Consider the following 23,161-nt stretch of genomic DNA (forward strand, 5'->3'; position numbering starts at 1 on the left):
GTTAAGCATCCGCCTTCGGCTCAGGTCCTGATCCTGGGGTCCTGGGAGGGAGCCCCGAGTTCGGCTTCCTGCTCAGCGGGGAGCCTGCTTCTCCCTCTCCCTGCCGCTCGCCACCCCCCCCCCCGCTTGTGCACACAATCTCTCTCTCTCTCCAATGAATAAGTGAAAAAAATCTCAAAAAAAAAAGTAAATGCTAATAATCATAGGCTACTGGGTACACTGTTGCAGGTGTTACATAATATACAGAATATACACTGTTACCTTTCTAAAATCTGAAAAACTGTGAATACTGAAACACATGTACCCTCAAGAGTTTTGGAAAAGAGATTGTGGACCTGCATTTCCTTATCTGAAAAGATCCTGATGCCTTAAGTGATCACAATAGGTTTAGTTTTTGTTTCTTACCCTCTTTTCTTTCCACAGCTGTTGTTGGCTCCAACTCCGTACATCATCGGGGTCCCTGCTAGCTTCTTCCTCTACAAACTGGACTTCCGAATGCCTGATGATGCCTGGCTGGTGGATCTGGACAGCAATAGGGTGAGGCTCTTGGCTGAGGGACTGTAGAGTCTAGAATAGGATTTCTTTCTCTAGTGTTTTCTTTTTCTAGATTATTCCCAGGAAGGTCCTCAGTTGGGTGATTTCTCTTGTGTGACTCATTGAAACAATTTTTTTAAATGCTTAGCTTTTACTTTATTGGCTTAATAGTCCCTTGGTTAGGGCTCAAAGGAGGGTAAGATTCAGTTTTGCCAGAATGAAGTGCTGCCCTGCATCTAGGAGCAGCAGGGTAGTCGTGGTTGTGGGAACACTACACATAGCTCACCTGATGGTTTTCCTGGGGTATGGTTTCTAGTAAGAAAGTGTCTTTCAGTGCAGACTTAAAATGTATATTAATATTCTGTGGTGTGAATACATTCAAACTTCAGCAGGAACCCTTATATGTGTTCATTGTAAAACTTTAAAAATACAAATAAGTGTAAAGAAATAAAACCACAGTCCTATCATGTAGAGATAGTCACCGGTAACATTGAGGTGTATTTCTTTTTAGGGTGTATGTGCATATTTTATACGTATGTATATATATGTAATATATGGACTCACATATAGGTGAAAATATCGTGTATACAACTTATTATTTTTGTTACTTATTCTGTGTAAGAGTACTCCTGAGCAATTAATTCTAAGCTCATGCCTTTAACTTTTTCCTGGTGCAGGTGATTGCCCCCACCAATGCAGAAGTGCTCCCAACCCTGCCAGAACCGGAATCCTTAGAGCTGAAAAAGCATTTGAAGCAGGTGGGTGAAGAGTGACGAAAAGGAAGGGAGCAGTGGTTACTCTAGGGCGGCCGTAGGCTGTAGGTATTGTAAGAGCCACTTCCCTTTCAGACGTCAAGTGGAATAGATTTTCTTAGCTAAGAAGAGGTGTGTCCCATTTCTGGGTGTCAGGATGAATCTCAAAACGGGCTTTTATTTATTTATTTATTTTTAAGATTGGTTTTAAGAAAGAGAGCACGTGGGGAGAGGGAGGGGCCCAGGGAGAGAATCTCAAGCAGGCTCCCCACTGAGCATGGAGCCCAACGCGGGGCTGGAGGCCACGACCTTGAGATCATGACCTGAGCTGAAACTAAGAGTCGGACATTCAACCGACTGAGCCACCCAGGCTCCCCTCATGTCAGCCATTCCTTATGGCCTTAGAGCATTCTGTCAGTCTTGTAAGGAAGGAGCTAGTCATTTGGACAATCTGACTCCTTTTATATTTTCCTCTTGAATTGATCCCTAGGTCCCTGTAGAATGCTTTCTTCAAAAATTCCTCTCTTTGGGGCACCTGGGTGGCTCAGTCGTTAAGTGTCTGCCTTCAGCTCAGGTCATGGTCCCAGGGTCCTGGGATCGAGCCCCGCATCGGGCTCCCTGCTCCGCCGGAAGCCTGCTTCTCCCTCTCCCACTCCCCCTGCTTGTGTTGCCTCTCTCGCTGTCTCTCTCTCTGTCAAATAAATAAAATCTTAAAAAAAAAATTCCTCTCTTTGAGTAATCCTTTAAATACATTTTTCACTGATTGATTTTCTTCCTCTTCTGCATGCTGAACACAGTACCTGAAGGTAAAATATGACAGGGTCCCATTCCTTTGCCCTTTTGTGTGTGTTATGTAGGACCACCAGTAGATGGCTCCGTATTTTTTTATAGGAATCCTTGTTCTCATCTGAAGGGTCTTCAGGAATCTTCCTATTGTCTTTGTTGCTCAGCGGTACCTCTGGATCTTTGGGTTTAAATGGGCCATTCTGTAGCATCCCTCTCCCTCTCACTTGCTTCATCCCTGCTGATGTAATATGGTGTCTTGTTACTGCAGAGACTGGTGAGGATTGCAAGTTGAGAAAGTTCTCTGCCTTCCTTTTCTGTGTTTTCATTCTTGATGATTGCTTTAGTATGACTAATGAGATGGAGAAGTTGATATGTAGAATTGTACTTTAAATGTTTATAGGAGTTAAGATCCCTGGGCTCATTAATCCTGTATTCTTACCCCTGCTACTTGAAATGTGATTCATGGACCAGCAGCATTACCATTGCCTGCGGTTGTTAAAAGTGCGGGATCTCCCCAGATATATTGAACCAGAATCTGCATTTTAACAACATTCTCAGGTGACTCCTGTGCTCATTAATATTTAAGAAGCCCTCCTAGTCTAGACCAGTGGTTTTCAAACTGCCCCAAGGAGCTTCTGAGGGGCTGGTTTAGGCTGAGAACACAACATGTGAGGTTCTGGGTTCCTTATGTCCTTCAGATAAGCTTTACTTTTAAGTGTTTCAGTTGTTTATATTTTCATATAGATTTCAACTGAAACAACTTTTCATGGCTAAAATAAATTTGAAAACTATTGCCCTGGGTTCCAGATTTGATCAAGTTGCCTTGAGCTAGGTTGGCTTAAACTGAAAGGCTATATAATTCAGATTATCTTCTAAAGGTTAAAGTATTTGGATTCTTTTGTCAAAGGCTCTTTCCTAGATGAGATTGACCAGCTGCACAGAAATCTGCATTCCATAGGGGATTCCTTGTTGTTCCACAGGCCCTTGCCAGCATGAGTCTCAACACCCAGCCCATCCTCAATCTGGAGAAATTCCATGAAGGCCAGGAGATCCCCCTTCTCTTGGGAAGACCTTCTAACGACCTGCAGTCCACACCTTCCACTGAATTCAACCCACTCATCTATGGCAATGATGTGGATTCTGTGGATGTTGCAACTAGGTATGACCACCATGACTGGATAATCACGAGCTCTTAAACTGGGTTCTGCTCTCTCAGTAGTTGTATTTGCCACCTTAGTAAAAGCAAAGAGAACAACTAGTTCCTCATACTCTCAGGCCTTTTAGACCTCGAGTGAAGAAAGAGATTGATGATTAAGATCCCTCTCCCTTGGATGTTGGAAGCCTCTGAAGTGATGGCTTGGGGAGGTGGTCTGAGACCTTGGATTGCAGCAGTCCTTACAGTGCAGGGTGTGGGACTCAGATTATCTCACCATTCTCTTTTTCCCCAGAGTGGCCATGGTCCGTTTCTTCAACTCCCCCAACGTGCTACAGGGCTTTCAGATGCACACACGTACCCTGCGTCTCTTCCCTCGGCCTGTGGTAGCTTTTCAAGCTGGCTCCTTTCTAGCCTCACGTCCCCGGCAGACTCCTTTTGCTGAGAAGCTGGCCAGGACTCAGGCTGTAGAGTACTTTGGAGAATGGATCCTTAACCCCACCAACTATGCCTTCCAGCGAATTCACAACAGTGAGTGCACTTGCCCTCTGCTCTGTCCTGCCTCACCTTCTGCCTTTGTCCCCTGATGGCTCTTCCCTTTGCCTTTTCTCATCTTTGACCTGCCCCTTCCATTCCTATTTCACTTTAGACTTTTTCCTATCTTTCTTTTATGTTTCGCTTGTTTTTTTTCCTCCTTGTTGCTAACTCTGTTCTTTCTTCTCTTTGGGTAGACATGTTTGATCCGGCCCTGATTGGTGACAAGCCAAAGTGGTATGCGCATCAGCTGCAGCCTATCCATTATCGAGTCTACGATAGCAACTCCCAGCTGGCTGAGGCGCTGAGTGTGCCCCCAGAGCGCGACTCTGACTCAGACCCCACTGATGACAGGTGAGCAGCAAAACCGCTTTTTAAGGTAAAGAGGCTATCACTAGCCCTTATTGAGCACAATGGTGAAGTCTTATAGGACTTAAACGTTAGGTTAGTCTTTGAAGCCTTGGTTATATTCTGGTTGATTGTTTTGTGTTAGCTTACTTATTTTATCTTGTTCCCTGGCCTTGATTAAAGAGTGTACCTCTTTTTTTTTTTTTAAGTTTTTTTTTTAAAGACTTACTTGAGAGAGAGAGAGAGAAAGAGCACACGGAGGAGCGGAGAGAGAGGGAGGGAAGCAGACTCCGCTGAGCGCAGAGCCCGACATGGGGCTCGATCCCCCAACCCTGAAATCATGACCAGAGTTGAAGTCAGGAGTTGGATACTTAACCGACTGAGCCACCCAGGCGCCCCCTGTTTTTTTAAGTTTTTAATTTTTAAAAAAAAATTTTTTAAAGATTTTATTTATTTATTTGAGAGAGAGAGAATGAGAGAGAGAGAGAGAGAGAGAGAGCGCACAAGAGTGGGGAGGGTCAGAGGGAGAACCAGACTCCCTGCTGAGCAGGGAGCCCGATGCGGGACTCGATCCTGGGACTCCGGGATCATGACCTGAGCCGAAGGCAGACGCTTAACCAACTGAGCCACCCAGGTGCCCTTAAGTTTTTAATTTTAATTCCAGTGTAGTTAGCATACAGCGTTATATTAGTCTCAGGTGTACAATACAGTGATTCAGCAGTTCTACACATTAGTCAGTTCTTATCGTGATAAACGTACTCTTTAATCCCCATTACCTATTTCACCCCCACCCTCCTCCTCTCTGGTAGCCATCCGCTTGTTCTGTATCGTTAAGAGTTTCTTTCTTGGTTTGTCTTTTTTTTTTTTCCTTTGTTCAATTGTTTTCTTTCTTAAATTCTGCATATGGGTGAAATCATATGGTATTTATCTTTCCCTGACTTATTTCACTCAGTATTATACTCTGGCTCCAACCACGTTGTTGCAGATGGCGAGATTTCATTCTTTTTTATGGATGAGTAATATTCCTCTGTGTGTGTGTGTATGTGTGTGTGTGTGAGAGTCCTTCCTTTTTTATTTTTCCTCCTGCTGATTCTTTTCCCTGCCCCTTTCTTCCGTTCTATTTTTTTTTTTGTTTTTATTTTTATGCTCTTCACTCTGCAGTGGCAGTGATAGTATGGATTATGATGACTCAAGCTCTTCTTACTCCTCCCTTGGTGACTTTGTCAGTGAAATGATGAAATGTGACATCAATGGTGATACTCCTAGTAAGTGTACTTGGGGAGATTGGCCGGCTCTGGGCAGGGTTTGGGGCTCTGGGACCGTGTGGTCTGTACCTGCCACCTGGGGTTTTGGCAGATGTGGATCCGTTGACACACGCAGCCCTGGGGGATGCCAGTGAGGTGGAGATTGATGAGCTGCAGAACCAGAAGGAATCAGAGGAACCGGGCCCAGACGGCGAAAACTCTCAGGAAAACCTGCCGCTGCGCTCTAGCTCCAGCACCACCACCAGCAGTAGCCCCAGCATGGGCATCCATGGAGCTACTTCTGTACGTGAGGACTTGGAAGGATGGATAAGGGTGGGTGTGGGCCACGCTTCTATTAGAAAGTCGAGGCTGAAGCTGTTAATTTGCCTCTTCACATTCTTCCTGTCTTCGTCTCCATAGGTCTCCTAGCTTAGAGCCTAGGAGACACAGTTTTGACCCCAGAAGGAACTCATCGGGCTTTGTTCAGGGCTTAGCTAAGATCCCCCTTGCCTAGTTTGTGGGCACAGAGAACAGGGGTGTCACAGAGATCTTTTCTCCCACATTCCCTTAGGATGGGAGATGGGAACTTGAGAGGCCTGGCTTGGCCCTGCTAAACTGAGAATACAGGAAAGTATCACTGGGCACCGGGTGACCAGTTTTTATTTAATGTGGCCTTTAGGAACCTGCCGACTCAACAGGGGTGGACGATAAGGCAGCAGGAGGTGTCTCCAAGTCCCTCCCGACCGTGCCTCCCAGCACTGGCAAATCGAACGCAGACAGGCGCCAGACAGAAATTGGAGAGGGGTCAGTGCGCCAGCGAACCTATGACAATCCGTACTTCGAGCCCCAATATGGCCTTCCCCCTGAGGAAGATGATGATGAGCAGGGGGAAAGTTACACTCCCCGATTCAGCCAACATGTCAATGGCAGTCGGTGAGAGCCTGGGGACTCCTTCTAGATGGGTGATTGAAGGACCTCACTACAGTGGAGCCTGGGTGAGGGTTAATCAGAAAGTTGGAGAAGTCCAAATGCTCTGGTGGCCCGCCATCCCAAGGTGGTGCTTTGATCTAGGCATAGGAGTTGTGGGAAGGGACCTGTGATGGCAGTGTAGCGTCAGGCCCACACTCCCAAGACTAGGTACCCCTGCCTGGAGCTCACAGGTGCCACTGTGCATTCAAGGGCTCAAAAGCTGCTGCGGCCCAACAGCTTGAAACTGGCAAGCGACTCAGACGCAGAGTCAGACTCTCGAGCGAGCTCACCCACCTCCACCGTCTCCAACAACAGCACCGAGGGCTTCGGGGGCATCATGTCTTTTGCCAGTAAGTGCCTTTAGCTCTCCTGCCTCTGTCCCCGTTTTCTCTGCAGTAGGGCCTGGCCATGGTGGATGCTGCTTAGAACTTCAGATGTAGGGCTGGATTGGTGTTACCGAGCCCCAATCCAGGTGGTTTGGGTGACAGGGAATAAAGTATTTTCACGGGAGGTCAGTAAAGGACAGGGACAGATTAGTCTCTGTCTTTATCCCCAGAGGTTTCAGTCTGTCTCAGGTAAGATAGCTGGTCAACTGAGAAAGAGTCATTGTATTGAAAGTCATATATTTTGTGGAAATAAAGTGGTCAAATTTGATTTGGGTTCTGTATCTAATACCTTCTTTGCCTGGTGAAGGACTTTTCCATGAACACACTTTGAAATCTATATGAGGTTGACTTTTGTGCCTAGAGAATATCTCCAGAAATGAGGGGTGGTGTCAGTCAAAGATTGAGGACAGACCAGGGACCAGATAATTATGATTGTGAGGTTTTTTTTTAATTTTTTTAAATTTTTTATTGTTATGTTAATCACCATATATTACATAATTTGTTTTGGTGATTGTGAGTTTTTTCAGAAGCCAGGTAGGGACAGCACCAGCTTCTGACCAAAAGTGCATAAACTGTCAGCTTTCATGCTGAGTTAGCAGTTGATGAGAGACTCGGCTGTTACCAGGGGAGGTGGTCAGAGAAGGTTGTTACTGGGTTTTGAGCCATCCTGGCAGTTGCCCTAAATTATAGACTCAGTCCTTTCTATGGTAGATCAGAGGTACTGGGATTATGTTTGAAAAGGAGGAAGATGGAGTTGATGGTCCAGTCATCAGCTTTGATTCCTCATGCTCCTAACTGCTCACTCTCCCACCCTCCCCTTGACAGGCAGCCTATATCGGAACCACAGTACAAGCTTCAGTCTTTCAAACCTCACACTGCCCACCAAAAGTGCCCGAGAGAAGACCACACCCTTCCCCAGTCTGAAAGGTAACTACAGCCCTCCTTCTGCCGAACCAGGATTCTCCGGGAGCTATTTCAGGCCTCTGGGTGCTTGTCAGGAGCCCTGTGTGTGATGACTCGTTTGATTTGGCTGTGGCCCCCCATACCGCTTCTCGTGGCTTCCATTGCACATGGTGGGCTCTCTGGTTTTTTAGACGGAAACAATCTTCATAGCTGAAGGGAAGGCCCTGTTATGTCATTCAGGATAAGAGCAACTGTGAGGTTACTGCTGCTTCTGGCGGGATCCATAATTTACACAGGCATCGTCAGCTGCCACCAGTCATCTGCCAGGTCCCCACCGCGTGAGCAGAGGAGGAGCTCCAGCCCAGGGAGCTGGCCTGCTGGGGCGGTTGAGAGAGCCTGCTGGTGTTCATAGAGCCAAGAAGCCTCTTACTTTGGCTTCACGTCGATGGGCCCTGTGGGTGGGCCAGGTAGTATTGGTTGGCTTCTAAGAGAAGTTAAGACCTTATTTGATTTTCATTTGTGATCTCGGAGAGTCTGAAGGGCTCTTCGGAATTTACTCTATTGACGCTTGTTTGTTTTCTCTAGCTATTGTGCTGAAATATTTAATTACAATAGAAAGCATAGTGAGAAGCAGCTCTGTGTATATTTTAACTGACTTCTCTCCCCAATGATTAAAAACTTCAGGAATCAAAGGAGTGTCCTCTGGTGGGGATGGGAACATAGGGTAGGTGGGCAGAGGCACACGATAGCTAGAGGTGTAGGGCGCAAATCCACACACAACTCAGTAGCTCGGGTGGGAAAGTGTTAGCATCCCTGGCTTTGATGCAGCTGGGGAGGAAAGCGGTTGAAATGCCTCCATCGCATGCTGATGCTTCACTTCATTTGTTGTCCTTCTTGCTCCCATCCACCTCCCATCCTCACACCCCCGCCCCACTTCCCATGACAGCATCTGCAAGATGGGTCTCCTCTCCCCGCATACCGGCAGGCCCTCTGGACCCCTGTGCTAGATGTTTTGTGAAAACCAGCAGTCCCACTTTCATGCATGTGCCTGTGTAGTACCTGAAGGTCCCTCATGTCATTTACCCTGCCCCTGGCTTTTAGAGACCATAGTCTTAAGGATGGTCTTTCCTAGAGCCTTGGTGGTTTCCTGATCTCTTGGCTTCCAGCTCTGAGGTGCCTGAGAACTAAGGTCATGTGCACTAAGCTTTGGGAGAATCCTCAGGTTGTCTGACTTACAGCTCCGTTGAGGGGAACAGGGGTTGTGGTATCATGGTGCACCTACTAATTGTGTATTTTGTGTCCCAGTATTTGGGCTAAATACTCTAATGGAGATTGTTACTGAAGCCGGCCCCGGGAGTGGTGAAGGTGGGTCTTACCCGTGAGCTGTGCATGATCTTTTTTTCCTAGCATCTTCCGTGCCTGCCTGAGGGCCGTCCTCCTCATGGGGCAAGCAGTATCACATGAGTGACCTGCCTTGCCCCGTCCCCTGTGACGCCCGTGCTTGCCCATGGGCGTGCTGCTGGTGCATGTGGAGTGGCCTGAGTCTCCATCCCCACCTCTTCCACGTTGCCATGGCTGGTTTCTACCTATGTGTGGTGCCCCAGGGCCACCCTCACCCAGCCCTTCTGGGGAATGGGTGTGGACCGTGGCTCCCCAGGGCGGTGCTGACACAGGCTACTCTCATTCCTACCTTCCTGGCTATAGGAAACAGGAGGGCCTTAGTGGACCAGAAGTCGTCTGTTATTAAACACAGCCCAACAGTGAAAAGAGAGCCTCCATCACCTCAGGGTCGATCCAGCAATTCTAGGTAATAAATGGCTGAGCTATTTCGGAAGTTCTATGCTAGAGGTCGTGATTCCTATACCACTTTAGGGATGCTCAGGAGTGGGAGAGCACCTCTCAGTTGGGTAGATGAAATCAGTTCTTGTGCGCACTGCCTATGTGATGGTAGTAGCCCACGCCAGTGAGGAGAATGAAACCACAGTGCTGGGTATGCGGGGTGGGGGTGCAGGGGGTGCGGGGGACTTGGACGCCTGGAGACATGGCTTTGTGCTTTGCCCCTGGAGGCAAGCATCTAGTCTGGTGAAGTGGGGGGAATGCTCTGCACAGAAGCTGATGACCACAGAAGTGGTGTGTGGACCCCATAGTGAGAACCAGCAGTTCCTGAAGGAGGTGGTCCACAGCGTGCTGGATGGCCAGGGCGTTGGCTGGCTCAACATGAAAAAGGTGCGTCGGCTACTGGAGAGCGAGCAACTGCGAGTCTTTGTCCTGAGCAAGCTGAACCGCACAGTGCAGTCAGAGGATGATGCCCGGCAGGATGCCATCCCCGACGTGGTCAGTGTCTGGGGTGGGGAGCTGGAATCAGCTGGAAGCGGGACCTGGACACCAAAGGCAGTTTTGCCAACTCTCACCCCTGGCTTGTTGCAGGAGATCAGTCGAAAGGTGTACAAGGGAATGTTAGACCTGCTCAAGTGCACGGTACTCAGCCTGGAGCAGTCCTATGCCCACGCAGGTCTGGGTGGCATGGCCAGCATCTTTGGGCTTCTGGAGATTGCCCAGACCCACTACTATAGTAAAGGTAGGATCACACTGGCTGGGCCAGCACCGTCCACAGCTCTCGCACTGAGCTCCAAGGAAAGGGAACTTGTTCTTTTTACAAGTTTCCCAGGGCCGGGCTGCTTCCCATCAGACTTCAGGATTTTATTTTTTAATGCACGTTTGTCTGTACTGGGTATTTTTCTGTCATGAAAAAGATGTCCACTTTTCTTTCCTTGCACTTCTTCCATTCTCCATCCTCCTGCAGCCTTGTTTCTCCTGACTCACTCCCATAGCTCGATTTCCACCTACTGTCTCTTTTGACCTCTTCCTCTATTCGATCTTTTCCTAGAACCAGACAAGCGGAAGAGAAGCCCAACAGAGAGTGTACATACCCCAGTTGGCAAGGATCCTGGCCTGGCTGGGCGGGGGGCCCCAAAGGCTACGGCACAGCTGAGAGTTCCCCAGCTGGGACCTCGGGCGCCAAGTGCTGCAGGAAAGGGTCCTAAAGAACTAGACACCAGAAGTTTAAAGGAAGAGAACTTTGTAGCATCTGTTGGTATGTATCACTGTGTTTGGTGTGGTGGAGAGAGGGTTCTGGCTTCTTAAATACCTCTCCCTCCTTTCAATTCATCCAGAATCCTGTCTTTCTTTTCCCTCATGCTTTGCTTTCTAGAGAGGGAGATAGGTCTGCATCCATTTCTGATGGTATATCTTTGTACTTCTTTATCCCTTATGCTTCCTTTTTAGGCATCCCCACGTACATCTTAGAGGAAGAAGGGAAGTTTTGCTTAGAAGGCTCGGTGAGGTTTAGTGCAGGGAGTCTGAGCTCTATTCCTGGTCCCTCTTTTTATTTACATCTGAATTTCTTCACACAGTGGAGAGCCATGTGAGCTCCTGGAAGCTGTAAGAAAGTTTATAGATACATCTTTGGTCTATAAAATTATGATCATCTGGGCCGGTTTACCCCCATCCAACCATGACACTACCCTCAAATTTGCTTCTCTAGGGGGTGTCCAGCAACCTCATTTCCCTGGGCTCTAGGCCTCAAGGTATAGATTTCTGAATCAGCTTTTCTTTAAACCTTTCCTTACTGGACTTGATTAAGAGCTTGTTTACATTGAGTGTTTTCTCCATTCCCCCTAAGGCAGTGCCTTAGTGAGCTCTCTGCGTGGCACCTCCACTTGACCCCCTGTGTACTTGACCTTGGGTTATCTAGGTTGTGTCTTTCTTTGTCTGGTTCTGTTTCCGTGGGCATTATGCTTCTAATGGATGCTTCTTTGCCACACCATTAGCATTTGTCTTGTGCTCCCATAAATGGAGATGAGGCATCAGTTTCCTTCGTTGGGGAGCTCCCCTTCTCTAGCCAGCAGAACAGTGTCCTAGAGGTGGTCAACCCTGCCTTTCTCCTGCATGATGTGCTGTTCTAGAAAGAGTACCCACCCGCAAGTCTGAAGGCCTGGAGTTTTAGTCCCGTATCTGCTTCCAGCTAGGAATGAGTGTTTGGGCAAAGCACTTCGTCTCTCAGGGTCTCTATCTCCTCATCTGGGAAATGAGGAGATCGGATTAAGTAGATACTCAAGTTCTTCCAGGAAAAGAATGCTATCATCGGTATTCTCTCTTCTTTACCCCAACAAATATGCTATTCTTGACCATTTCGTGTTCTCTGTCACCTTTACCGGAAGCATTTTTCCTGATGACTGGCTAAGAATGGGTCACTTGGCAGGGAAGACACTGATTTTGTGGGTGAATTGGATTTTTTGGTAGTGGCAAGGAGGGATGCTAACTGCCTGCATGAGTGGTCTCTGTCCAGTCCAGCAAATCAAACAGAATGGTGCTCACGCTTCCGAACCCCTTTGGCTGCTTGAGGTGATCATCTGTCTTGTCTGGAATCTTTGAAAATTATTGTTGCCCAGCTCATTTTGCAGAGAGAGCATGGCGTGGTGGAAGTTTAAACTAGTCCGAAGTTACATGATCTCGAGCAGAGTGCTCCAGCCTTGTTAGGATCAGTTTCCTCAGGCCAAAATGGAGGAGCTTGAGCGAAGGCAGCTCCATCTCTAATGTTCTGCAGGGTTTTTACTATCCCTTTCAGGTTCGGGTTAGGAATTTAGGGTCTTTAGTCCATGAGTGGGGGAGGGGGTGCTTTAGATCTCTTGATTTTTAACCCCCCAAAATGAAGATCTCTTTATATCTTGATTTGTAATCCTGTGCCTGAGACTGAATCGGCTTGGGTGGGTGGGTTTCCATTCTGTCTGACCAGCCTCTGACTCTGTCTGTCTTTCTCTCCTGCTTACATTGCATCTGGGGTAGAATTGTGGAACAAGCACCAGGAAGTGAAAAAGCAAAAAGCTTTGGAAAAACAGAGTAAGGAACAAATGCCCCTTCCTGTTCCCAAATCTCCCATACCTGCCAACTCCCCAGGCCCAGTTGGGGCAGGCTCCCTTTGTCAGCCCCACACCAAATTTGCTCTTGGGGGGTATTTGGAATAAAAGCAGGTAGGTGGTGTGTGATTCACAGGTATGTGACTTGTAGGCTGCTTCTTTCCCCCTCTCCTCCTAGCAATCAGGCTGTAATCAGGGCGTCTACTGAGTAAAGTCCCTTAGAACGTGGTTCTCTATTGCTCCAGAGTTGGTGGGGAGAATGTTTGTCTATTTCAGTGCCCCTCATTGGCTGGTATCTCCCTCACCCATTAGAAGGCCTGTGGGCACAGTTGGCAGAGATGGTTGCTGTCCCTCCGTGTTGAGTCTGTAGCTTCCCAGCTCTCTCTGGTGGCTTGCCTAGGCACGCTTTCTTGCTTTCTGTCATTCTGTCCTTCTGCCATACCATTGTGGGTGGGTGGGGAAAAAACGAGGGTGGTTTTTATCTCAAATGTAGAAAGGTGTAGGGGTGGGGTAGTTAGTGTCCACAGAAACAGCTGCCGTTTCTGTATCTCGTTGGGCCTGTCCTTTTCTAGCCCCTTTAGACACATTTGTTGGGGAAGCACTGAGTGACCTGGGGACCCTCAATTGGTTTCACACTCCAGGGAAGCTCCGACTCTGAGTATACGGGAATGTGGTGTAGACATTTGTTTGTGGAACTTTCTGTCTTAGAATGATTTGCTGAGAATTTTCTCAGGTTGTGAAAGAAGGCTGTAGAACCCCTTGAGACCAGGTTTATTTGTCCTATTTGGGTCTTAAGGCCTGTGGGGACTTCTTCTGGTGGGGCCTGATGTGGAGGCAGTACCTGGAAAGGTGGCTGGGGCTTGCTGAGGTCTGGGACCTGGCTGTGTGCTGTCCCACTCCCTTCACCAGCCTGCCCCTGGCCTTTGTGTATGGAGTGACAGAGGTTTTCCCCTACCCAGGGCCTGAAGTAATCAAACCTGTCTTTGACCTCCGTGAGACAGACGAGAAAAAATCCCAGATCAGCGCAGACAGTGGCGTGAGCCTGACATCTGGTTCCCAGGTTTGTGACAACCTTGTTGTGAATTACAACGTCAAAACAACATGCATGCCCAGTGATGGGAGAATGATGAAATAAGTGTCATATATCTACATAATACGATACTAGTATCTACTGAAGACTGTGTTTTCAAAAATTTAGTGATATGGGAAAATGTTTTACAAAGCTACATGCAGTATAATTCCCATTTTATTTTTAAAATGTATATGGAAAAGACTGAAAGGAAGTATACTAAAACCTTAACAGTGATTAATGTTAGTGGTAGGTTTATGGTTTATTTTTGTTTCTGTATTCTTTCATGTATTTTCTATCGTGAGCATGTATTCCTTTAATGTTTATTATTTTTTGTCATGCAAGTCATGTATATTTTATATCCCGGAAAAAAATAATCTTCTTATGACCTGTTTAGGGATGATAATAGTAGGTTGGCGTTGAGAAGAAGGAAGAAGATACAGTATTTCTTAGGGAAATGAGAGTAGATGGGACACCTCCTCTAATGTGTCTGAGTCCCCATGTCGTTTCAGAGGACTGATGCAGACTCTGTCATTGGTGTGAGTCCAGCTGTTATGATCCGAAGCTCAAGTCAGGACTCTGAAGTTAGCACCGTGGTAGGGGAACACCACACTGGCATCTTGGGGGGTGGGGGTGTGAGTGCCCCTTTGGAAAAGGGGGCTGCTTTCTCCTTTGGAGGCTCTTAGTCTCATGTCAGCTTGATTCTCACGGTGGAGATGCTCACCTGGCATAGGTCTGTGTGCGTGGGATCAGACCCTGAGATTTCACCCAGGGTTTCTCAACTTGTAAAGAAGGTACTTCCAGAGGCTACCTGACACACCTTTGATGTTCAGTGCCTTTTTTTTTTTTTTAAATGGCAGTAGAGAGCTCTAACAGCTGGGCATTTCTGGGAACCCTTCGCTTGGGACTATCCCTTACTACCTTCTTTCCTTGCCAGGTGAGTAATAGCTCTGGAGAGACCCTTGGAGCAGACAGTGACCTGAGCAGCAACGCAGGTGATGGGCCAGGCGGTGAGGGCAGCGCCCACTTGGCAAGCTCTCGGGGCACCTTGTCCGATAGTGAGATTGAGACCAACTCTGCTACCAGCACCATCTTTGTAAGTTTGGTTTACTAACAAAAGGAGATCATTTCTCTCATGAGAGGGGAGTGGGTTAGAAAAGAATGAAACGTTAGGGGCAACTAGAAGGAAAAGAAGTAAGGAGTGGATTATCCCCATATATTTGGCTTCAAAGAAAATGTTTTCTAAGGCTTTTTTTAGAGTTATTTTACTCCATGATCTGGGGCTTTTAGGGCCCTCTCCTGAATCACTGATGAGTCGGGCTCCCCGCCCAGTCAGATCAGGACTTCAAATCCTGTGTAGCAGTTATCCCCGTATTTACAGTAGACAAGGTGATAGGAGTCCTTGTGGCAATGCCAGGACAACAGCGACTCTCCTTTCATGTCAGTCTGCCTCTTGCTGGGGGATAGTTTGGTTTTATTCCGGCCACTTCCAGTGCTATATTTATATAGCACTTTTTTTTTGTTTTATAGACATTTGTTTGACAGAGGGAGAGAGAGAGAGAGAGCACAAGCAGAGGGAGAGGGAGAAGCAGACTCCCCTCTGAGCTGGGAGCTGGACGTGGGGCTCCATCCGAGGACCCTGGGATCATGACCTGAGCCGAAGGCAGACGCTTAACCGACTGAGCCACCCAGGCGCCCCTATTTATATAGCACTTTAAAATAGCATTTTACTGGGGCACCTGGGTGGCTCAGTCGTTAGGCATCTGCCTTCAGCTCAGGTCATGGTCCCAGGGTCCTGGGATCGAGCCCTGTATTGGGCTCCCTGCTCAGCGGGAAGCCTGCTTCTCCCACTCCCCCTGCTTGTGTTCCCTTTCTCGCTGTTTCTCTCTCTGTCAAATAAATAAATAAAATCTTAAAAAAAAAAAAAAGCCAGGGGCGCCTAGGTGGCTCAGTTGGTTAAGCAACTGCCTTCGGCTCAGGTCATGATCCTGGAGTTCCAGGATCGAGTCCTGCATCGGGCTCCCTTCTCAGCGGGGAGTCTGCTTCTCCCTCTGACCCTCCCCCCTCTCATGCTCTCTCTTTCTATCTCATTCTCTCTCTCAAGTAAATAAATAAAAAAAAAATCTTTAAAAAAAAAAGCCAGTGATCAGTTGGGATTAAAGTAATTCTGTTTAGTCCTTGCCTTTAGACACACTGCGTTTTGGTGTATACATGCCTCTTTAGGCAGCATTAAGCACTCTGATACACTTGTCACTTTATTAGAGTTGAGAATCAATATTATTTTTTTTAAAGATTTTATTTATTTATTTGACAGAGAGAGAGAGACACAGTGAGAAAGGGAACACAACAGGGGGAGCGGGAGAGGGAGAAGAAGGCTTCTTGAGGAGCAGGGAGCCCGATGCGGGGCTCGATCCCAGGACCCCGGGATCATGACCTGAGCTGAAGGCAGATGCTTAATGACTGAGCCACCCAGGCGCCCCAAGAATCAGTATTCTTTTTATTTTAAAGATTTATTTATTTATTTGAGAGAGCAAGAATGAGAGAGAGAGTACATGAGAGGGGGGAGGGTCAGAGGGAGAAGCAGGCTCCTTTGCTGAGCAGGGAGCCTGATGTGGGACTCGATCCCGGTACTCTGGGATCATGACCTGAGCCGAAGGCAGTCGCTTAACCAACGGAGCCACCCAGGCGCCCAATCAGTATTCTTTTTTAAATAATTTTTTTAAAGATTTTATTTGAGCGAGGGAAAGTGAGTGAGAGAGAGCACAAGCAGAGGGAGGGAGAAGCAGACTCCCTGCTGAGCAGAGAGCCCCATGCAGGACTTGATCCCAGGACCTGGAGACCATGACCTGAGCCAAAGGCAGACGCTTAACTGAGTGAGCCACCCAGGCGCCCTGAGAATGGATATTCCTTATAGGAGCTTATAAGTCCTTATCTTTGGTTTGTGGGGAGAATGGAAGATGAAATTTAAAGTATTTAACACTGGTGATCATTCCCACCCTCAGGGCTTTCTGTGTATGTTTCTAATAGAGCAAATGACATCCCTGAGCAAAGGTAGAGCATGGGATTGAGGGTCAGCAAAGCCATTTGAGTTAATGGACCTTAACTCTCCTTGAGTCTAAATAGACCGTTTTATTGAGAGTATTTTAAATCCTTCTAGCATGCCTCCATTCTGGATGTTAAGATAGACATTATGGGATAGCAGTCTTGCAAGAAGCCATTCAGCTGTATGCTGCCTTTCCTGGCACCTTCCTGGGACAAATTCTTACTTGTTCTGTGCTGGTGGGCAAGGGCTGTTTTTGTACAGTTGAGTTGCTGAGAGCAATTACCTAAATTTCTTGGCTCAAAAAAAAGGCTGTTTTAGCAAGAAATGAGTTCTATGAAGTCAGTATGGTCCACTGAACAAAGAACTAGGCTGTGAACCTGGAGAGTGGCGTGTAGACACACTAATTAGGTGTTGCCTAATAACTTTTGATCGATCGCTTCTCCGCTTAGGCTGTCGCATGAGTTGTGAAATGGGCATGAAATTTGCCTCTTACCCACTTGAAATCTTTTTTGAATGAATAGAAAGTCTAATATTGCAGAAATAGCAGGTAAAGTTAGTGATTTTTCTAAGGGCCAGATATTTCTAAGAGATGGTAGGAAAAAGGAAATTAACATTTATCCAATACTAACCATGTGCCAGGCATTGTTAAGTGCTTTGTATGTATTTTCTAATTTAATTCCCATAATGGTCCTAAGAGGTAGATATTATATAACCTTCCTTTTATAGGTGAGGAAAACGAGACTCAGAGAAGCTAAGTTTTATGCCTCAGGTCACACAGCTAGTAAGAGACAGGGATCTGAACCTTGGTCAGTCTGACTTCAAAACCAGTGTTTTTTTCTGCTGCATCATGCTGCTACAGAGGATTTGCCTCTTATTTATTTATTTTTAAGAACAAAGAGTCTTACAGAGACTAAAGGGTAAAGATAAGCAGAATGAAAACTCAATTGCATGTTTTAGGAGGCAGTAACAGAAAGCAGCATTATCAGATTGACTTCTGGTCAAATCCTTGAGGCAAGCACAGTAGCAAAAGCAGGACTGCTAGAGCACATGTTACTAACGGAGAGTGGTGGGCGTGTGGGCCTCTTAATGCGCTGCGCGGCTTACTTTGCCCTGTACCTTGGTCAGCTGGCCTATCACCTCGTTGTAGGGGAAAGCCCATAACTTGAAGCCAAGTGTCAAGGAGAAGCTGGTGGGCAGCCCAGTTCGCTCGTCTGAAGATGTAAGCCAGCGAGTCTATCTCTACGAGGGACTCTTAGGTGAGACACTGACTGGGAAGGCCTCTTGCACTGGAGGAAAGCTGGACTCAGACGGGGAAGAGGGTGGCACTGAACGGGTAGCTGCTCAGCTCTGTGCTGATCTCAGTGCTGATGTTAGAGGGCGTGTTTATATCTGAAGAATGTGACTTACTGGGTCTGGAAAAAGCCGTAGGTGAGCACTAGAAGAGACTGGATTTTGGTATTAATCAACAGCCTCTGTCTTTCTGTCTGTCTGTCTTTCCTTTCTTGCTACCATGGTCCTTCCTGCTCACAAATGGGCAGGAAGGGACAAAGGATCGATGTGGGACCAGTTAGAGGACGCGGCTATGGAGACCTTTTCTATAAGTAACCACCTTTCTTTGTGTGCTGTGTTCCTCCCTCCTCCTCGGGAGGGGCTGGGTCTCGCTTGGAGGAGCTGGGGCTGGTGGCAGGAATGTTAGTTCTGGGGTGGAGAGGCTCACGTTTGCTTTGTCCTAGATTTTGTCCCTTTTATCTAGAGTTTACTCTTTACTTTGGTTTGGCAGCTGTGTTCTTTATATGTTAAATAAGCCCCTAGAAAAATTCCGTTCTGTGCAGGCAAAGAACGTTCTACTTTATGGGACCAAATGCAGTTCTGGGAAGATGCGTTCTTAGATGCTGTGATGTTGGAGAGAGAAGGAATGGGTATGGACCAGGGTCCCCAGGAAATGATCGACAGGTATAAGACTTAGTAAACACTTGGAAAATGCAAATTCAGCCTCTTCCAAGTTAGTTCTGTGATCTCCCACCTGAGGACTGACTTGTCGCTGGTCTCCTGCTTAGGTACCTGTCCCTGGGAGAACATGACCGGAAGCGCCTGGAGGATGATGAAGATCGTTTGCTGGCCACGCTTTTGCATAACCTCATCTCCTACATGCTATTGATGAAGGTAATGTCGATTTCGCTTGTGCCTAGCTACTGCTGATGCCGGAAGGGCAAGGCTTGTTCCTGTGACCTAAATTCTGGGGCACTTGGGAAGCTGTCAGAGCATCTTACTAGGGCTCTCTTCCTGATTGAAAGTGTGAGGTCCCTCTGCAGCTTACACATGACCCATTTGTCTGAAGCTGCAAAGGAATGTTGTAAAGATGATTGGTGATTCCATACCATTTGTTTATTTTGAATTTTATTTTGTTTTTATTTAAAAAAATTTAGGGGTGGACACCTGAGTGACTCAGTTGGTTAAGCATCTGCCTTCGGCTCAGGTCATGATCCCAGAGTCGGGATCAAGCCTTGCATCGGGCTCCCTGCTCGGCAGGGAGCCTGCTTCTCCCTCTGTCCCTCACCTTGCTTGTGCTCTCTCTCTCGCTCTCAAATAAATAAATAAAATATATTTTTAAATAAATAAAAAATTTAAAAAATATTTTTAAGTAATCTCTATGCCCAGCATGGTGCTCAAACTCACAATCCCAAGATTAAGAGTTGCACACTTGGGGCACCTGGGTGACACAGTTGGTTAAGCATCTGACTCTTGGTTTCGGCTCAGGTCATGATCTCAGGGTCATGGGATTGAGTCCCGCATCACGCTCCCCGCTCAGTGGGAAGTCTGCTTCTCCCTTTCTCTCTCCCTCTGCCCCACCTCGTGCACTTGCATGCTCTCTCAAAAATAAATGAATAAATCTTTAAAATAAATAAATGATCTTTTTGAAAAAGGAGTCGCATACTCTACCAAGTTTTGAATTTTATTTTTATTTATTTTTAAAGATTTTATTTATTTATATGAGTGGAGGGGGACAGAGCATGAACAGGGGCAGAGGGAGAGGGAGAAGCAGACTCCCCGTCGAGCAGGGAGCCTGACATGGGGCTCGATCCCAGGACCCTGAGATCATGACCTGAGCTGAAGGCAGACACTTATCCGACTGAGCCACCCAGGCGCCCCTATTTTGAATTTTTAAATGGGCTTCCTTTGCTAAGTAGTTTTAGGATGCCCGTAGAACTCCCTACAGAATACAATGAATTTAAAAAAAATTTTAAGTAATAGTTTCTAAAACCTTAGGAAGGATAGTCAGAGTTCAGTTTTCAGCACTAGCCCTTTATCATATAGAATTTTCCATAGATGTAAAAAGAGCTACTCATTAAAAAATTAATAGTAGGTTCTAGGTTGACTCGGTTGTACTTGGTTGTTAAGAAGAGTCCTGCTTTGAAAGGGCAACATAAGCTTGGGGTCGATGCCTAGAAGAGAGTTATTTTGAGAGAGAGCCCTTGGGTTTCTTCTCCTCCCCTTCTCTTAGCCTCTCAAAATATGAAGGGATTAGTTGATCAGATGCAACCTGACAGGCTGACTTAGTTTGTTTCATTTTCTGTTGTAAGGTTCACTCCTCTCTGTTGAACTCCAGGGGTCCCAGTGAACTCTGGTTGGGAAGGGTGGTGATCCTGAACCCCGGGAAGGTGTCTGTGCTACAGCCGAGCCAGAATGTCACAACTCTGAGGCCTCATTTCTGAACTATACTCTGAGGAGCCCCCGGGGTTCTTAGGGCCCTTCAGGGGTGAAGTTACGGTATTGGTTGGGGATAGGGAGGAAGTGTCTCCTTGAACCCCAGTCCATTTGAACCAGACCTGCTTTAGAGCTACTTTTCTATAGAAGCCACCCAGAGACAGCCAGGTTTTTCCTTCCCAGCCTGTTGGCAGAATAGACAGTTGAATGTTTTCTCTCAGATTCAGTGTGTGGACTCCAAATGGTCTCAAATGGTAGGAAACTTGCTTGTACATTCCCTCTACGTCATTTGCAAGGAGAGCAGATCCCTCATTAAGATCTCGCTTTGGCTTTCCAGGTAAATAAGAATGACATCCGGAAGAAGGTGAGGCGCCTAATGGGAAAGTCCCATATTGGGCTTGTGTACAGCCAGCAAATCAATGAAGTGCTTGATCAGCTGGCAAACCTGGTAAGCATGTCTGCGCCGTCCGCTAGGCTCCCCTCCCACTGCACTTGTCGCCTCCCAGGCTGGGGCCTTGTCACCTAATGCAGAGGCTTCCCCATGGGTCATTTCTTGGCCTGTATACTTTCAAGACCCCAGTTTTGAAAATAGGGCTTTGGGCCTAGGTAATGGTTTAGTCCTTCTGTTCTGGGATAGGATTCTCTGTACTAAAACCATCCTGATGCAGCCATTTCAGCATGTGGTCTGTGGACTCCTAAGGATCCACGAGCTGAAACCTATTTTCATAATAGTACTAAAATGCTTGCCTTTTTTAACTGGTGGTACAAAAGCAGTGATGGATAAAACTGCTGGTTACGTTCACACAGTGAAGGCAGTGGTGCTAAACCATGCTAGGAGCCGTGCAGTGCTCTCTCAGTTTAAAAAAAAAGAGAAAAAAATAGTTGCACTTATGAATGTTCTTGATGAAAGCATTAAAATCATTAATTTTACTAAATCTGATCATTGATTATACATCTTTTTAATATTTAATGTAACAAAATGAGAAATATACAGGAAGTATTTGTGCTACAAACCAAAATATGATTGTTTCAAGGAAAACCAGTTTGTGACAATTTGAGTTGCAAGGTAAACTGTCAGTTTTGTTCATGGGACATCATTTTTACTTGGAAGAATGACTAACTGTGGTCATTCAGAGTTGGGTGTTTATTTGGCAGACTTTTAAGCATGAAGCTTCCTGATATTTAAAGGCTTTTGTAATGAGATTGATGATATTAATCAATGTGATTTTTTTTTATATTCTCTAATGAAATGTGTCAATATTTGGAAGAGCTGCATTACCCCTTAAACCAGTATTTTCCAAAAGACCATTGGGTGGTGTTAGAAATTCAAGTATAAGTAAAGATCCACTCAAAATGCAAGGCAGACAAACGGATTTCATGTAACAAAGTACAAAATGTTCATTTTGATGGGTTTTCAGATTTCATATTGCAACTATCAGAAACTGTTACTTCTCAAGTTTTGGTATAATTACCAAAGAAAAATATGCATATTTATCTGGAAAATCTATTAAAATATTCCTCTTTCTAAATACATATCTGTGAGACCAGGTTTTCTTTATATACCTCCCAAAGCAGCATAACACAATGGATGGAATGCAGAAGCAGATAGGAGAATCCAGCTATTTTTTAAAGACAAACATGTGAAAAATGTAAAACAGTGCCAGTCTTCTCTTTTTTGTTTGTTGTTTTGGGAAATATGTTATTTAAAATATTTATATTACCATGTAACGGGTATATTATTAATGACTTTAAAATGAATTCATTTTAAAAATTTTTCAGTTTTAATTTCTAATATGGTAAATATCTATAAATATACCCCACATAAACCTAAGCTCTTGGGGGTTGTGAATAATTTTTAAGAGATAGAGGAGTCCTAAGACCCTAAAGTTTGAGAACACGTCCTTTGTGGCCTGTGACCAGCAGATGGCACTGTGCTAAGTAAGCTGATAGGAATTTAATTGCTGAAGTTGGGGTGGGAGCAGAATTCTTGGCCCAGGGAGCTCTGTGAGAGAAATATATGGATGTCCCTAACAGATCTCTCTTTTCTCAGAATGGACGTGATCTTTGTATCCGGTCCAGTGGCAGCCGGCACATGAAGAAGCAGACATTTGTGGTACATGCAGGGACAGACACAAATGGAGATATCTTCTTCATGGAGGTAAATGCTAGTTCATATGTCTCAAAGGGACATTTGAGAGTCACGAGGAACTTCTAGACCTGATACCTGATTTCTCCCACTTAATCTCGTTCATCTTCATGATCCATTTATCATTAAATTGTCAGACTCTTATGCAAGTAATATAATGGATAATTCACCATCATTTGTTTTAAATAGATGTTGAGGGGCACCTGGGTGGCTCAGTCTGTTAAACGGCTGCCTTCGGCTCAGGTCATGATCCTGGGGTCTTGGGATCGAGCCCCACCTCCAGCTCCCTGCTCAGCAGAGAGCCTGCTTCTCCCTCTCCATCTTCCTGCCACTCTGCCGACTTGTGCTCTCTCTCTCTCTCTGTCAAATAAATAAATAAAATCTTTTTTAAAAGATTAAATAAATAAATAAATAGACGTTGAATACATGATGTAGTCACATTGTAAGTCAGGACAACTTAAAATGGTAGGCATTGGGAAGTCTTGCTGTCTTTTTTATCTCCTTCCTCTCAATTTCCCATCCCCCTCACCCCTTCTTCCTATAGGTAACCACTTCTGTGGTCTCCTTTGTATCTTCCAGTGGTATTTTATACAAACACGATAAAATATGAACATAAGTTCTTCTTTTTCTTTTTTCTTACAGAAAGGTAGCACATCATATCCACTGCTCTGTA

General features: G+C 46.0%; 1 protein-coding gene across 50 annotated transcripts in view; it reads left to right on the plus strand.

Moving 5' to 3' along the window:
• MADD (MAP kinase activating death domain) overlaps positions 1-23,161 on the plus strand; it is a 40,579-nt gene that overhangs the window by 6,500 nt on the left and 10,918 nt on the right. For 4 of the 50 annotated variants that reach the window (XM_027578225.2, XM_027578229.2, XM_027578243.2 and 1 more), the window contains exons 6-30: positions 424-537; positions 1,212-1,292; positions 3,053-3,231; positions 3,521-3,756; positions 3,957-4,113; positions 5,269-5,372; positions 5,464-5,654; positions 6,031-6,284; positions 6,531-6,670; positions 7,532-7,633; positions 8,915-8,974; positions 9,314-9,416; positions 9,757-9,943; positions 10,037-10,187; positions 10,497-10,703; positions 12,455-12,508; positions 13,485-13,585; positions 14,107-14,190; positions 14,532-14,690; positions 17,785-17,893; positions 18,176-18,238; positions 18,470-18,590; positions 18,695-18,800; positions 20,680-20,790; positions 22,393-22,500. In XM_027578225.2, the coding sequence (XP_027434026.1) occupies positions 424-537; positions 1,212-1,292; positions 3,053-3,231; positions 3,521-3,756; positions 3,957-4,113; positions 5,269-5,372; positions 5,464-5,654; positions 6,031-6,284; positions 6,531-6,670; positions 7,532-7,633; positions 8,915-8,974; positions 9,314-9,416; positions 9,757-9,943; positions 10,037-10,187; positions 10,497-10,703; positions 12,455-12,508; positions 13,485-13,585; positions 14,107-14,190; positions 14,532-14,690; positions 17,785-17,893; positions 18,176-18,238; positions 18,470-18,590; positions 18,695-18,800; positions 20,680-20,790; positions 22,393-22,500 (3,282 nt within the window). The remainder of the gene's footprint in view (positions 1-423; positions 538-1,211; positions 1,293-3,052; positions 3,232-3,520; positions 3,757-3,956; positions 4,114-5,268; positions 5,373-5,463; positions 5,655-6,030; positions 6,285-6,530; positions 6,671-7,531; positions 7,634-8,914; positions 8,975-9,313; positions 9,417-9,756; positions 9,944-10,036; positions 10,188-10,496; positions 10,704-12,454; positions 12,509-13,484; positions 13,586-14,106; positions 14,191-14,531; positions 14,691-17,784; positions 17,894-18,175; positions 18,239-18,469; positions 18,591-18,694; positions 18,801-20,679; positions 20,791-22,392; positions 22,501-23,161) is intronic. The other 46 variants (XM_027578230.2, XM_035722614.1, XM_035722632.1 and 43 more) reach the window with 29 other exon arrangements.

Source organism: Zalophus californianus, chromosome 11, assembly GCF_009762305.2.
Source record: "Zalophus californianus isolate mZalCal1 chromosome 11, mZalCal1.pri.v2, whole genome shotgun sequence".
In the NCBI taxonomy this organism is placed as follows: Eukaryota; Metazoa; Chordata; class Mammalia; order Carnivora; family Otariidae; genus Zalophus; species Zalophus californianus.